Source organism: Mizuhopecten yessoensis, unplaced genomic scaffold (assembly GCF_002113885.1).
Source record: "Mizuhopecten yessoensis strain PY_sf001 unplaced genomic scaffold, ASM211388v2 scaffold5141, whole genome shotgun sequence".
Lineage (NCBI taxonomy): Eukaryota > Metazoa > Mollusca > Bivalvia > Pectinida > Pectinidae > Mizuhopecten > Mizuhopecten yessoensis.
The window spans coordinates 807,341-821,786 of record NW_018405900.1 but is presented as its reverse complement, the minus strand read 5'-3'; the positions used below and the strand labels follow the sequence as shown (position 1 = coordinate 821,786).

The 14,446-nt window shown below is 35.3% G+C and overlaps 1 protein-coding gene across 27 annotated transcripts in view; it reads left to right on the top strand.

The window, feature by feature from the left end:
- The window catches only part of LOC110450250 (cytosolic carboxypeptidase 2-like), a 143,559-nt gene that overhangs the window by 24,837 nt on the left and 104,276 nt on the right, over nt 1–14,446 (top strand). For 17 of the 27 annotated variants that reach the window (XM_021497663.1, XM_021497659.1, XM_021497667.1 and 14 more), the window contains exon 1: nt 8,385–8,887. The exons of 1 other annotated variant lie outside the window; for it this stretch is intronic. In XM_021497663.1, coding sequence (XP_021353338.1) covers nt 8,731–8,887 — 157 coding nt within the window. In that variant the 5' untranslated portion in view covers nt 8,385–8,730. Of the gene's footprint in view, nt 1–6,726; nt 6,799–8,383; nt 8,888–14,446 lie in introns of those variants that run through there. 9 more of the 27 variants (XM_021497685.1, XM_021497675.1, XM_021497682.1 and 6 more) reach the window with 3 other exon arrangements.

Here is a 14,446-nt window from a genome sequence, read left to right as displayed (position 1 = left end):
TAACAAAAAATAAAGATAAATGTACACTGAACATGCGCCTTTATTGAACTATTTTAACACATTTGCAACCATTTCAAATTTTAGGAAAAATAAAAAATAAAAAATAAAATTCGCCCCCCCCCCCGCCCCAATTTTGAAAAGAATTTGGATGAGAATCTAGCAATTAATTTATTATGGCCTAACTGTGAAAACCAAGTAAATGATATATTTTTGTCAAATTAATTTTAATACAGCTTCAGGGTTCTTTATTTAAAAATATTTTTAGTTAAGATTATAAAAAGATGTATCTGTAGGATTTTCATGACATGAGCAGGTTAAGTCATGATCAAGAGAAAGTTAAATAGGGAGGGGTGATGATGGAGTATATGTATTTCTCCACTTTGAAAAAGGAAGAAAAGGTAGCCTGCAGAATACATTGGGCCTGTGTCTGTATATTTGTACACTGTTTTATATTGGTGTAGATTGTGTGTGACTCAGGGTATATTTATCCTTTACCAATGTTTATTGTACCTTGATAAATGCTGCTCTGTGTACCCATAGAGGTAATGTGTTCACTGGACATTTGTAGACACAAATGTTTCCATACCGGAATCGTTAATACAGTTTTGACTGGGTATACCAAATTTGCACAATGACATTTTGAATACACATCTAGTGCACATGCTGCAGTCAAACTTAATAACAGCAAATAACAAAAGCCAACAGGTAAGTAAATAGAAACTCTGAAGTATATACACTACATGAATAATTCCTGTTTGAAACAGAGTCAAGCCTATCTGGACTGACTGACTAAAGGCGCAACAAAGGCATTATTGATTTTAAAGTTTTAGCATGTAGAATATTTTCAAAAGTTGCCTCAAGTCTAGTACTGCAGTCTAAGATATTGCACACGCCTGGACCAACATTTATAGGATAGATTTATCTCCAGGCTACTTCCACTAATGCACAACCATGAGGATTGCATCCTCCACTTAGGCTCAGGGTTTCAAACTTAGTTTACAATCATGACCAACCTAGACAGGAGCAACTAATTGATATGTGTATGCCTGTGGCTCCCATATCACAGAATGATTTACAAAAAAATGCAATTTAGTCATCAAACAAGGGAACAAACTCCTACAGCCTTCCTGTTTAATGTTGTACAAAATGAATTTGATTTTTTTTTTAAGGTTGTCTCCCTTTACTTACTCTAACCATTCTACTTACAATATTCCTTATTAGTGAAACACAGATTTAGACATTATTGGCTCGTAACTATAGTCGTAGAATCGTGATGGAACTTCTTATCTCCACCTGTATGGATTACAACTGCGTATGTGTTATAAGACACATATCGTTTAAAAAAATAAAATCTTCTAAATTTAAAATAATCAAACTTAAAAGAGTAAAGAAATGATCAAAGTCAACTTGAAAGTGACTAAGTTTGTTATTTTTTTACCATAAAATAGGAAATAATAGTGCTGAAATTATTGAAACAATATTTGACTACCAGCTGTCAAAAATTTTCTTTTGTATAATATAAGTCACAGAGATTTTTTAGCTTGCCAAGCCCAAAAGAAGTGTGTTTGGCTGTTGCAGTGGATGGCACACATTATCTCCCTTTACCAAGACAGCTGGGGTTCTATTCCCAGATTGAATGCATGTGGAAAGGATTTGGGATAGCTGCTGGACCATGTGGGTTTTGTCCTGTTACTACAGCTTATAAGTTTGTCCTTAAATCTGTTGACTTTTCCTTTAAAAATAACTTGTTCAAAGGGCTAAGCAGATATGGCTATTTAAATGTAGCACAAATCTTCAGCGCCAAGGGAATTAAAATAAAAGTGTGAAAATGAAGGATGTGGCCCCATGGGACAAAAGGGTGGAGTGTAATGGAATAAATTTGGTCTGGAGCGTCTTTTGGGAACATGTCTTGTATCATTACTAGACAATGTATTGTGGTAGGGGACATGTATTATATTATTACTAGACAATGTATTGTGGTACGGGACACGTATTGTGTCATTACTCGACAATGTGTTGTGGTAGGGGACACATATTGTGTCATTACTAGACAATGTGTTGTGGTAGGGGACATGTCTTGTATCATTATTAGACTATGTATTGTGGTATGGGACATGTATTATATCATTACTAGACAATGTATTGTGGTACGGGACACGTATTGTGTCATTACTAGACAATGTGTTGTGGTATGGGACATGTATTGTGTCATTACTAGACAATGTGTTGTGGTAGGGGACATGTCTTGTATCATTATTAGACTATGTATTGTGGTATGGGACATGTATTATATCATTACTAGACAATGTGTTGTGGTACGGGACATGTATTGTGTCATTACTAGACAATGTGTTGTGGTAGGGGACACATATTGTGTCATTACTAGACAATGTGTTGTGGTAGAGGACATGTATTGTATCATTACTAGACAATGTGTTGTGGTAGGGGACATGTATTGTATCATTACTAGACAATGTGTTGTGGTATGGGACATGTCTTGTATCATTACTAGACAATGTATTGTGGTAGGGGACATGTATTATATTATTACTAGACAATGTATTGTGGTACGGGACACGTATTGTGTCATTACTAGACAATGTGCTGTGGTAGGGGACACGTATTGTGTCATTACTAGACAATGTGTTGTGGTAGGGGACATGTCTTGTATCATTACTAGACAATGTATTGTGGTACGGGACACGTATTGTGTCATTACTAGACAATGTGTTGTGGTAGGGGACATGTATTGTATCATGACTAGACAATGTGTTGTGGTATGGGACATGTATTGTATCATTACTAGACAATGTATCATGGTAGGGGACATGTATTGTATCATTACTAGACAATGTGTTGTGGTAGGGGAAATGTGTTGTGGTTGGGGATATGTGTTTTGGTAGGGGACATGTGTGGTGGTTGGGGACATGTGTTGTTGTTGGGGATATGTGTTTTGGTAGGGGACATGTGTGGTGGTTGGGGACATGTGTTGTGGTAGGGGGCATGTATTGTATCATGACTAGACAATGAGTTGTGGTATGGGACATGTATTGTATCATTACGGGACAATGTGTTGTGGTAGGGGACGTGTATTGTATCATTACTAGACAATGTATTGTGGTAGGGGACATGTATTATATTATTACTAGACAATGTATTGTGGTACGGGACACGTATTCTGTCATTACTAGACAATGTGTTGTGGTATGGGACATGTGTTGTGGTAGGGAGCATGTGTTGGGGTAGGGGACATGTGTTGTGGTAGGGGACATGTGTTGTGGTAGGGAACATGTGTTGTGGTAGGGGACATGTGTTGTGGTAGGGGACACGTATCATGACAAGGGAAGTGTGAGATGTCCATATTTCTTGAAATTGTTTAAAGTCTGAATGATGTAAGTTTAAGCTGCTTTAGGTGAATTTTTGTTGTTAGACTTGGAAAGATGATAATGTGAAATAGTAATCATGGCAGCATTATTAAAAGCACACAAATTGCCACAAGTCTTAACCAGAATTCATTTAGGAAACTGGCTATATGTGACTTTGATATAAGGGAGATAAAACCAAATTCGTTTTCATTGATTACGCATATATATGTATGAAAAACCCTCAAAGGTTTGAATTCCAGGGTTATCTACCTCAGCACAGGTAAATGTTTCATTGATTTCTTTTTTGTGATAGTCTAAAATTAAGGGGAGGTCACCACAAAGCAGATATCATTACTAGTAACATAAACTCATTACATAGATTATTAAGAAGGTAAATGTTACGAGAAAATGTGGTTGTGAGATAACCCGATATGATAATAAGTGTAATGTACTGTACACCAAATGACAGCACACATTCAATCTCACATGAAAACCTAATGCTGGAGCCTTAATATTCTTTCCCTTAGAGATGACCAGCAGCCCACACTGTAAGCACTGACATACTATTGATAACTTGGTCACCTAGATGTATTCACTCCCTTGATAATGTCCAAAATCCATTAGGGCTTTTTCTTGGGCAATTTTTGGGATAAAATTTGACCCCATTTACCAAAACTCATATATTTCCCTCAAAAGATTTTTTTTTTTTTTTAAATTCTCAGCTTTTGTTCAGATGACAATATTACAGCAACATCTAAAATGAAATAAGGTTTCATAAATAAGAAAGTTTAGTATTTTCGATGATTCTTTGCAAACAAATCAGTAATTCCAAGAGTTCCCTTTATGTTTTACAGCTACACAATATTTCCGATTCTAAAGCCACAGGCTTAATTCCTAAAATAGTGAGAAAAAGCCCTGGCCATGAACCACACTATAAAGCCACACAATATCACACAAAGCCACACAAAATGTATACTTGCCATGTTCGGGTGTGTGGGGACCAATCTGGCCCTTTTCTTACAGGTTTTACAGGATTGTCCACGCCTTTTGTGTATTGCACAAGTGTTTATAAACATGAACTTCTATATTGAATTCAATTTTGTATGTTTAATTTCTAAAGGCTAGAACTGTAGGTAGTCAGACAGAGGAGATAGGGAACAAAGAATCAACGTGTTAGACTAATTATACCTAGTACTTGATCCAGGCATGGCTAAGTCTGAATGGGCCAGGCCCAGTAGATACACACCACGAGGCACCAACGCTCGTATGATGACAAAGATACACTACTCAATCTAAAGCATTTAAATAATTATCATTTTGTCATTTCAACCTTTGAATAATAATCTTCAAATAATTCAAATATTTAGATTGTTGACTGTATACAGATACGGCTTCGTAGCCTTGGTCACAGTAAATGACACTCACCACTTCAAATTCTTAGCAGTAATTATTTTATTAAATATAATTTCTCAGCCTCTCTGTTCTCAGTTCTAGCTCTTTGCTAAGACCATTTCTATTCTTTCTTGCTTAGGCAAGCACAATATGAAACCAAAAGCAAACTATAAAAGCTATTCAATGATTCTTTTACACCCAATTATAAACATTAATAATTTGAATTGTAAATTGTTGGGTAAGAATTGCAGACTTAACAGCAAACATAAAGGTATGCTAGTGAATTTTTTTCTGTTAATGCGTCCTTATACAAACTGATCTGTTGAATTAATCCATTGTTGAAAATGATAACTGTTTTTTAATTGCAGATAGCTTAATTATGTCTCCCCTTCGAATATTGTATTAGTACTGGTTCTTCTGTCTGGTTCTTCTGGTTCTTCTAATCGCAACTTGTCCGGGCTATACATTTTAAACCGTTTAAGATATCTTAATGAAACTTGAGGTATGCATGCATCACCCACAGAAGGAGTGCAATGCATTGGAATTAGGTCACTGTAACCTTTACCTTAAGGTCAAAGGTCAAATAAATGCAGTTTCAGTAAATTCTTGTATGGCCCGTACATTTTAAACGGTTAAAAATATCTTGATTAAACTTGAAGTATACCTGCACTACCCCTAGAAGGTGTGCAGTGCACTGGAATTAGGTCTCGTGCCCCACTATATACAGTTATATAGTTATGGTATTTTGTTTATTTTTAATACTGAAGTTTGTCCGGAGCATAAGTTCCATGTTATTACACCTATGTTGACCAAACTTACCATATTTATGAATCTTGGAAAGGCGGAATCACTCGCACTGAAATCAGGTTTTGTGCCCCACTATATAGAGTTATGGCCCTTTGTTTATTTTTTATATCGAAGTTTGTCCATGGCATAACTTCTAAACTGTTAAAGATATCTTAATCAAACTTAACTATACCTGCATCACCCACAGAAAATCTGCAGTGCACTAGAATTAGGTTTCCTGCCCCACTCAAAAAGAGTGATTGCCCTTTGTTTATTTTTAATACAGAAGTCTGTCCGGAGCATAAGTTCCATGTTATTTCACCTACGTTGACCAAACTTACCATATTTGTGTATCTTGGGAAAGCGGAATCACTCGCACTGAAATCAGGTTTTGTGCCCCACTATATATAGTGTTATTGTCCTTTGTTTATTTTCATACTGTAGTTTGTCCACGGCATAACTTCCATGTTATTTCTTCTACGTTGACCAAACTTGCTATAATTATGTATCTTGGGAAGTAGGAGTGTCGCATTCTAAAGAGACATGGCCCTTTGCTAATGTTTTATACTGAAGTTCGTCTATTGGCTAATAAGGGGAGACATATGTTTTTGTGCACAAAAACAAGTTCCTAGTTTGTATTTGATTTGTAATGGAAATTGTACAGTTGCACTAGCTTACAGAGGAATACTGATAGATACAAACTGATGTTTCTTTAAAAGGCTATGATATATGCAACACTTAATCAGTTGTCTACGTGTTATTTTGCTAATTACTTTATCTAAGAGACATTCATATGATGAGAAAAGGTCCTTCAGATATTGACAATGACCGGTATATTACTGTTTGAGAAGTGAACATACCTTTTCCTATCTCCTGCAGACAAGTCATGATGATAGCGATCGTAACACAAACAAATCGGGTTATGCATTTTGGGTTAAGTACTTGATATGACATTTATTATTGTGAATTAAGTTAACCGATTTGAAATTGAGTCAAATTGAGTTGGTACTCTAAAGTTTATGTCCCACCATCCCTTCGCTGAAAAAGAAAGTGTTTTCATTCCAGTGGCCACCATTCACCGTACTTCTGGATTTCGTCAGTTATAAATTTGGCCGTACCTACAAAACACTGCACTGACCTTGATTACGTAATGACGCTATAGCTACCACGCTTGAATCCTGGCATGATTCATGCGAGAATCAACAAAAATGGATGAAAGGGACGTTTTATTTTGGATTAAACATGAAAAGCAACTGTATGTATCTTAAGAATTTCAGTTCTTCATGAAAAACCTACAAGAACGTTCCTCTTCATGACAAAGTTTCAAAATTGATCTTTCATGTGCTTAATCGATTATCGAATCGACCTCATGTCAAGCTCTATTTAATCGATGTTTCCGGTTATCGGTACACCACTATTGCTTATGTTATAAAGTAATTGTGATCATACAATATAAAGTTAACATGTGGCGTGCTTGACACATTAAGTCAATCACGCAGCCATCTCCAGCCATTTCAGTTAATGAGCAGAAACTTAATGGTTTCCCATCAAAATCTTACATATTTAACAAGGAGTATATGAGATGCAGTGTATATTCCACAAGGATCTGTTGACTGGCCTCTTTATACCTTGTTTACATTGAAACCATACAATACAGGTGGTTATAATATAAACATACACACAAAGAACAATTAGCATCTAAACAGTTCCTGTTCAAGTCAACAACGTTTGGCCAACATGTCCTAGATATCCCATTATTGTTATTACTTGTAACAGATCGACGGACAGAAGATGTGTCTTCAGGCGAGTTCATGTTGGAAGTATGACGCAGAAACAATGGATTTTGAAATGCATTATCTGCCTGGAATGATCCATAAAGTATATATATAGGAAGGTATATAATTGATTTGGAGGTTTAAGTATGTTACTGGGAGTTTGTGGTATGTTCAACACCACGCCAGGAGTCAGCTATGCACCGAGTCGCCTATGGTTATTTATCACACACTGCACATTCAATTAACATGGAACTCACAATGTATTAGTTTGCTGTAAGGAAAAGAAAGAAAAAAGTCCCTGTTCAACTGGCACTTATAAATTATCTCAGGTTTTAATTGTTTAACCCTCTGCCGCTGCTATGGGAAACATCTTGTAGCCTGGAAGTCTGTATCAGCAGTGATTGTAGAAATCTAGGATATGGTTGTAGAGAAATCCATATATGGGCTATTGTTATAGTCTGTATATACAAGAGATAAATAGTATGTTTGTATGAATTATATAATTTAATATTAACACGGTCCACAAATATAAACAGAAAACGTTTTTCTCTGTCTGATGCTTCATGCAGTGAACATTTGTAATCAAGGTTAGTTTGTAATATATGATTATATTAAATTTTGATTTAATGGATATTTGAATGCAGGTGTAGTAGGTAGTATGTGATTACAGATTAAATATGTTATCAGGTTTCAGTTGAAATATTGATGTGAAAAGTTCCAGGGTCTGGGTGTGTTGGTCCTATATTTATATTGTACAACAGTTTAATTTTTATAAAGCAATAAAGATCACCCTAAAAACAGTGTATGTTTCAACTTTATGGGTATTTATTTACATCTCGCGTGGCAAACGGCAAATAATTCCACTTAAGAGGGAAGACAACAAAAGCCTGACACAAGCGGTACAAAGCTGGGGAGACAAGATCTGCCATTGGGAGGTGTGTAGCGGCCGTCGGACCGACCCTGGACGTGCCTCTATTGATCAGCGGTAAAAAGCATTCCAGTATATCTGATCTTTTGTTAATCACTTAATCTCCTCTTAACTTGGGGGCGCTGCCGGTGTATTAGGGTACCTGCTTATACTGTAGGTATTAATATAGCCGGTAACGTATGTTATGTTACCAAACATTAAGGTACCTGCCACTTATCTATCCATTGTATGTGTGTTAGGCAGGCCGGCTGGTTATGTGGCAGAGTGTGCGATGATTGACCACTAGTGTGTGGCCATCAGGTGTTAATAGCAGCTAATTAATATTTCAAGGATCTATTATGACTTCTGTCATGTAGGAGCTATGCTGGACGTCTTCCATGGGAAGTACTTGTGTTTGGTTGTCATCTTTTGTGCCTATCGATATTTGGGCTACGTGATGATAAGTGGAACTTGGAAATTATGATCTCTGACACAACGGTTCGGGATGACAACCATAGGAAAGTACAAGGGTGAGACTAGGCCAAGCAGTAGGCCATCAGGAGCTTGTTATAACACTAACAATAACTTCGGGCGGGAGCATGAAAATCCATTTGAGATTGATTTGTCTTTTCGTCCTGTGGACTTTACTGCTTTTGGAAAGTGTAAGTACCTTGTATTTGAGCTCTGTATGGAAATGGCTGAGTAAATCCACCTATTGTCCAACTCGCTATAAGCCATGTTAGTAGAGATCTAAGTATGGTTCAGGAGTTACAGAGTTATTGGTGCCAGTGTAATGTAGAGCTCCAGTACAGATCCTGTTAGCTGTTTTCTTCAGCATGTCATAGTAAATGAAATGACACAATATATACAAGACACAGAGAGATAAGTCTTGTGTTTAGTTTACAGTCCATACCTCATAGACAACTATTCAGATGGCCCTTTCATGTGTTATATGATGCTATATTATCCTTGTCAAGTTAGAAGTTATTTCTTTGTAAGAGGGAATGTATAGTAAGTATAGTCCAAAACTAGTACTGTAAGGTTTTCTTAAAGTCTAACTCTAATATCTTCTTCATTAAGATATACAAGTATATACTTTCAGTACACTGCATGGAATTATAGCACTTTTGGTAGTCTTGTGGTTTTGCTCTGCTACATGCAAATTGTGACAATAGTGTAGCAGAACTGGACTGGGCACTAACTGCCTGTGACCGACCCTTGTTTCAAGTACCAGGTGAATGCTTGACAAGGGTACTCCCGAACCTGGGTTGTAAATAGTTGTGTCTTTGGGCGCAAAGACTTAAAAAAAGTTGGGAGCAATGTAGCTGAACTGGACTGGGTCGAATGTAGACCAACACATAGCTCAATTGGTAGGTTGTGAATGTTGTAAATGCATATGAGGACAACTTGCTTAAATAAAATGAATGATATACTCTTTATATACAAACAAAAATTACAGTCTATCTTATGTGGCATATATAAAGCTGATAGTGCCCTTCCATATATTCCTGTACAGTAGAATTTGTTTGAAATATGATATTACTTTATAATTATGTTAATGACAACTGTAATATGGTTTGATCCACAGTGCCAGTAAAGGGTATGTGAGATTGTTGATATGTGTATAGGGGTAGGTTGGGTACAAGGGTAACCGGTTTACATGGTGCCTAACACAGGTGGTGGTGATATCTCGTCAGACATGTGTAGTGTCCGATTCCATGATGACATAGTATTAATGACTTATAATACATGTACCTAAATGTTTGTCATGTTGTGAATCTAATTTCAAAACTTGTTTTGTCATGTTGTAATTTTATTTTGGTAGGATTAAACAACATGAAGTTAAAGATATTCCTGTTCTGATTCATAATAAATCTGATGAATATTTGATATAATTTGCTTCTCATCTACTTAAGGTTTTGTTCGATCACTGAGGAGACCCGAGATGAACAGGGGTTTATGTACTGGTATAATGTAGATATAGGTATATTGTAGATATAGGTATAATGTAGATATAGGTATAATGTAGATATAGGTATAATGTAGATATCTGGTATAATGTAGATACAGGTATAATGTAGATATAGGTATAATGTAGATACAGGTATAATGTAGATATGGGTATAATGTAGATATAGGTATAATGTAGATATAGGTATAATGTAGATATCTGGTATAATGTAGATACAGGTATAATGTAGATATAGGTATAATGTAGATACAGGTATAATGTAGATATAGGTATAATGTAGATATAGGTATAATGTAGATATCTGGTATAATGTAGATATAGGTATAATGTAGATATCTGATATAATGTAGATATAGGTATAATGTAGATAGGTATAATGTAGATATAGGTATAATGTAGATATCTGGTATAATGTAGATATAGGTAGATATAGGTATAATGTAGATATCTGGTATAATGAAGATATCTGGTATAATGTAGATACAGGTATAATGTAGATATAGGTATACTGTAGATATAAAGGATCGGGTCTGTCCGGGTTCCACACTAACCCTACCATACTTTGTAGTACGACATGTCCTCTAGTACGAGACTAGAAAATCTATTTGTTAAAAAAATATGCTATCACACATTATCATTTAATAGATTAAGTAAGAATTTCCTCTTAGAAAACTGCTTAAAGAACAGATTTATTGAATGTCAATTTGTCAAATTTTTCGTAAAACTTGATAATATTTTCATGGGAGTTAATGTTTATGTCCCCTATGGTCAATTACTTATTATATTCCGTGATGGAGATTTCTGTAAGGAAAAATACTGGACTAGTAGCATTAACATAAGACTAGCAAATAGTTTATTCAACTAGTCCTGTGGACTGCTGTTCAAAAGTAGTTTGTGCCTAATCCTGTCTGTTACTCAGTTACAGAAAGTTGTCACATTGTTGTCAGGATTTAATAGTTGGTATTTTTAACAGTTTTCAGTACACTCCAGTCGGCTTATCGTGGATCATCTTTCACCCATCAGTTACACTGTACAATGTTCTGTTTTTAGATCAACACTTTTAATACCTTACAAAAGCTATTTGAGTCATGTTTTATTACAAACACGTGGGCCTTTCTTAAAGCACTAATGGTCCCTCTTATATTATTTCTATAGCCTGGTAAACAAAATTAGCTGACTAGTAGTTGTAAATGGATCCTAAAAAGCTTATCTTCAGTCAAATTGAAATTTAATGAGAAGATATCTGGAGGACTAACAAAGATAATCAGAGAAAGATAATGATCCCCAAGTTTATAAATTGCATTGGTTATGAAAAAAACATCTGTTTTGGAAGAAAAGGTATGTTTAAGAAAAAACAAGAAAAAAACCCACAATTGATATAGAATAAAAATTCATATGCTTGCTGATCAAATAAAATCAGCTGTGCTATGGCCATTATTAGTGTAGAGGTTCTTTGATTGAGGCCTCATACCGGAGACATGCGGTATTACTGCAGCGGGCAAAATACTTCCGAAAGATCATGTTTAAATGTCATAAAAAAAAACTTGTCACATGTCTTTACAATATCACTGACAAGGTTGTTTATTGTTAATTAACAGAATGTCTGAAGTAGTGAAGAGTGGTGTTGGTAATTGATCTCTTTAATTTGCTGTGTGAGTTTGTTTGATTTTATTGGAAGAAAGAAGCAGGTGTTTGATAGTGTGTGTTTATCTTTTATGTGATTGAAGGTTGTTGGTTCGGGTACAAATAGATAAGGAGGTAAATAAGCATTCGCATATGATCCTATACATTTTAACAAAGGTCCCTCAGATGTGTCGCAAGGTCCCTTAGATACATGTGTCTTTGTGATACAGGAACAAAGATTTCCTTAGATGTAACTTGAATAAAATTATGGATTGATATCAAATCATCAAAAAGTGTCCATTAAGTATAATACAAGGAAAGTTACCAACATTTCACACATTTATTGTTCTTTTATGGAATCAAATTTGTATAAATCATGTACAAAAGGGACACTTTTCCACATCCTGCTGGCACAAGGTATAGGTACATGTCAGGTACATGTGACCAGAGGCATGGCATCAGGTCCTGTTTTCACATGCACCCACACATGCAATTTCGTAGATCTTATTATCCAAACAAAGTATTTCACTGAGACTGACTATCGGCAATAGAGATCAATGAAATTTGAGTAGTGCGAAGAGGCTTGTTAATTTGATTTCTGTTAAAGATTTGCGAGGATCTGACAAAGAAGGCTGCATGACCTTGCTGTTGTGAAAATTGATCAGTGCTTGAGGGACACATTCTCTGTCAAAAGGGGAAAGTTATCTTGGATCACAAAAAGTTTCTAGCGTGATTTTGGCAAAGTAATCCTGTTTTGTGTGTGATTGTAATTACCTTAAGTTAGCATAATGAGGCATTAACACAAGTGAAATTCTGAAAGCTTTTAAATGCATTTGTATTTCTGCAATTATATATTGTAAAGACCTTTGTTTAAAAACATACCTGTGTGAATGCCGACTGATTTAAAGTATGAAATGTAAAGAAATACACAAACTTCCTGGTGCACTATTGACTAGTTTATAATTATGCAACAAACCAGTAAAAAAACCACAATTTAGTGTTATGTAACTCTACACATAAGTAATTAAGTTAAGGTAACGACGTACTAACTAGTGGCGTGTAACCCTACACATAGGTAAGTTAAGGTAACGACGTACTAACTAGTTAAACAGACCACAATTTAGTGGTGTGTAACCCTACACATAGGTAAGTTAATGTTACGACGTACTAATTAGTAAAAATGAACACAACTGATTATAACTGATTATTATGAGCTAACAATGCAAGTTGAAAACACTTTCAATTGTAATACTAATTTTGCATCATATCAGTTAAAGAAGATGGAAATTTTGAAAGGAAATTCACAAACGAGTGCAAAATTAGAAAGTTTGCAATCTTTGAATGCGTGACATTAAAAAATACTTGTGTAGGTGTATGATTGTACCCACTTTTAATACCCAGGTATCAGTCTCATATTCATCTAAAACGAGAAACTAAAATGTTGATGCTCCCTTGGAAGGGAGTCACTGCCAAACATTTCAAAAGCAGCTGGAAAATTGTACTTAAAGTCAATTTTATTTTACAAGTCTTATTTAAACATTTTTTAACTTGTCCTGTCAGCTTTAATGAAAAATGACACTTGACACATTGGTTAATGTAGAAATAAAATAAAAAATTCTAGCTCCAAAAAAAAGAGACAGATATTAATCAAAACATATTTTGAACTTAGGTGACTTTACAATCTGTATAGGGGAACACAATGTACCAATAGATACATTGAATCTGTGGACAACCTTCCCAGGCCGTCAGCAGTCTTGTGTACAGTATAGGGGCTTTGTGTGAGCTTTACTCATGTGAGCAGTTGTATAGCTATATATCGGTAATCCAAGTGGAATCTCTTGGCTAGCTGTCAATGTGTAACCTGAACAAGTGATTCTTATAATATTTATTAGTCCTCTTGTAATCTTTATTGTATCAGTACTTTGGTATTTAGCTGATTTAAATATCTAGCATTATCATGGTGTCCTTAACTTGTTCAGTGAACCATAGAGACACTGATGTTGACAACAATGTAACGGAGAATCTCATTATGGTCCGATTATCTGACTAGTTGGACTGTCATGATAAAGCTGTTTTTATGTCAGTCAGTGGATATTTTGTAAGACAGCGCTTGCAACGAGCAAAATATTTTTTATAGCCCAACACGTTAAATTAAAGAGTGAGATCAATCAGTTAGTCAGATTGGGATGGAACTAGACCTGTGAACACTTAAGTACTGATGATGAACCCTATCTTTATCCAAAAAACATTTCCTTTTCCTTGTTCTGAGTATTTTGCACTATTTTTGCTTTAGATTAATTGTCCCCTTGCCAGGTACGATTATAAAGTACACTTGTAACAAGATACGGATGGTATCATTTACCAGTTAATAACAGTGTGAAAATGAAAAAAATATATATATGATTTTGACTACAACAGACGGAGCTATCTAGTTAGGAATATCATCTCCGTGGAGATCAGCTGTATATATGACCTTATACTATCAACAGTACCCAGCTTCCTTAAATTATGATATCATCATGATCTTATTGATGGATTTGATCAAAGACTGCAATCTTCTGCCTATTGACAAACATTTTGGTGTTATTAGTTTTACCGAACTAAATAAAAGGTAAAAAAAAATTGA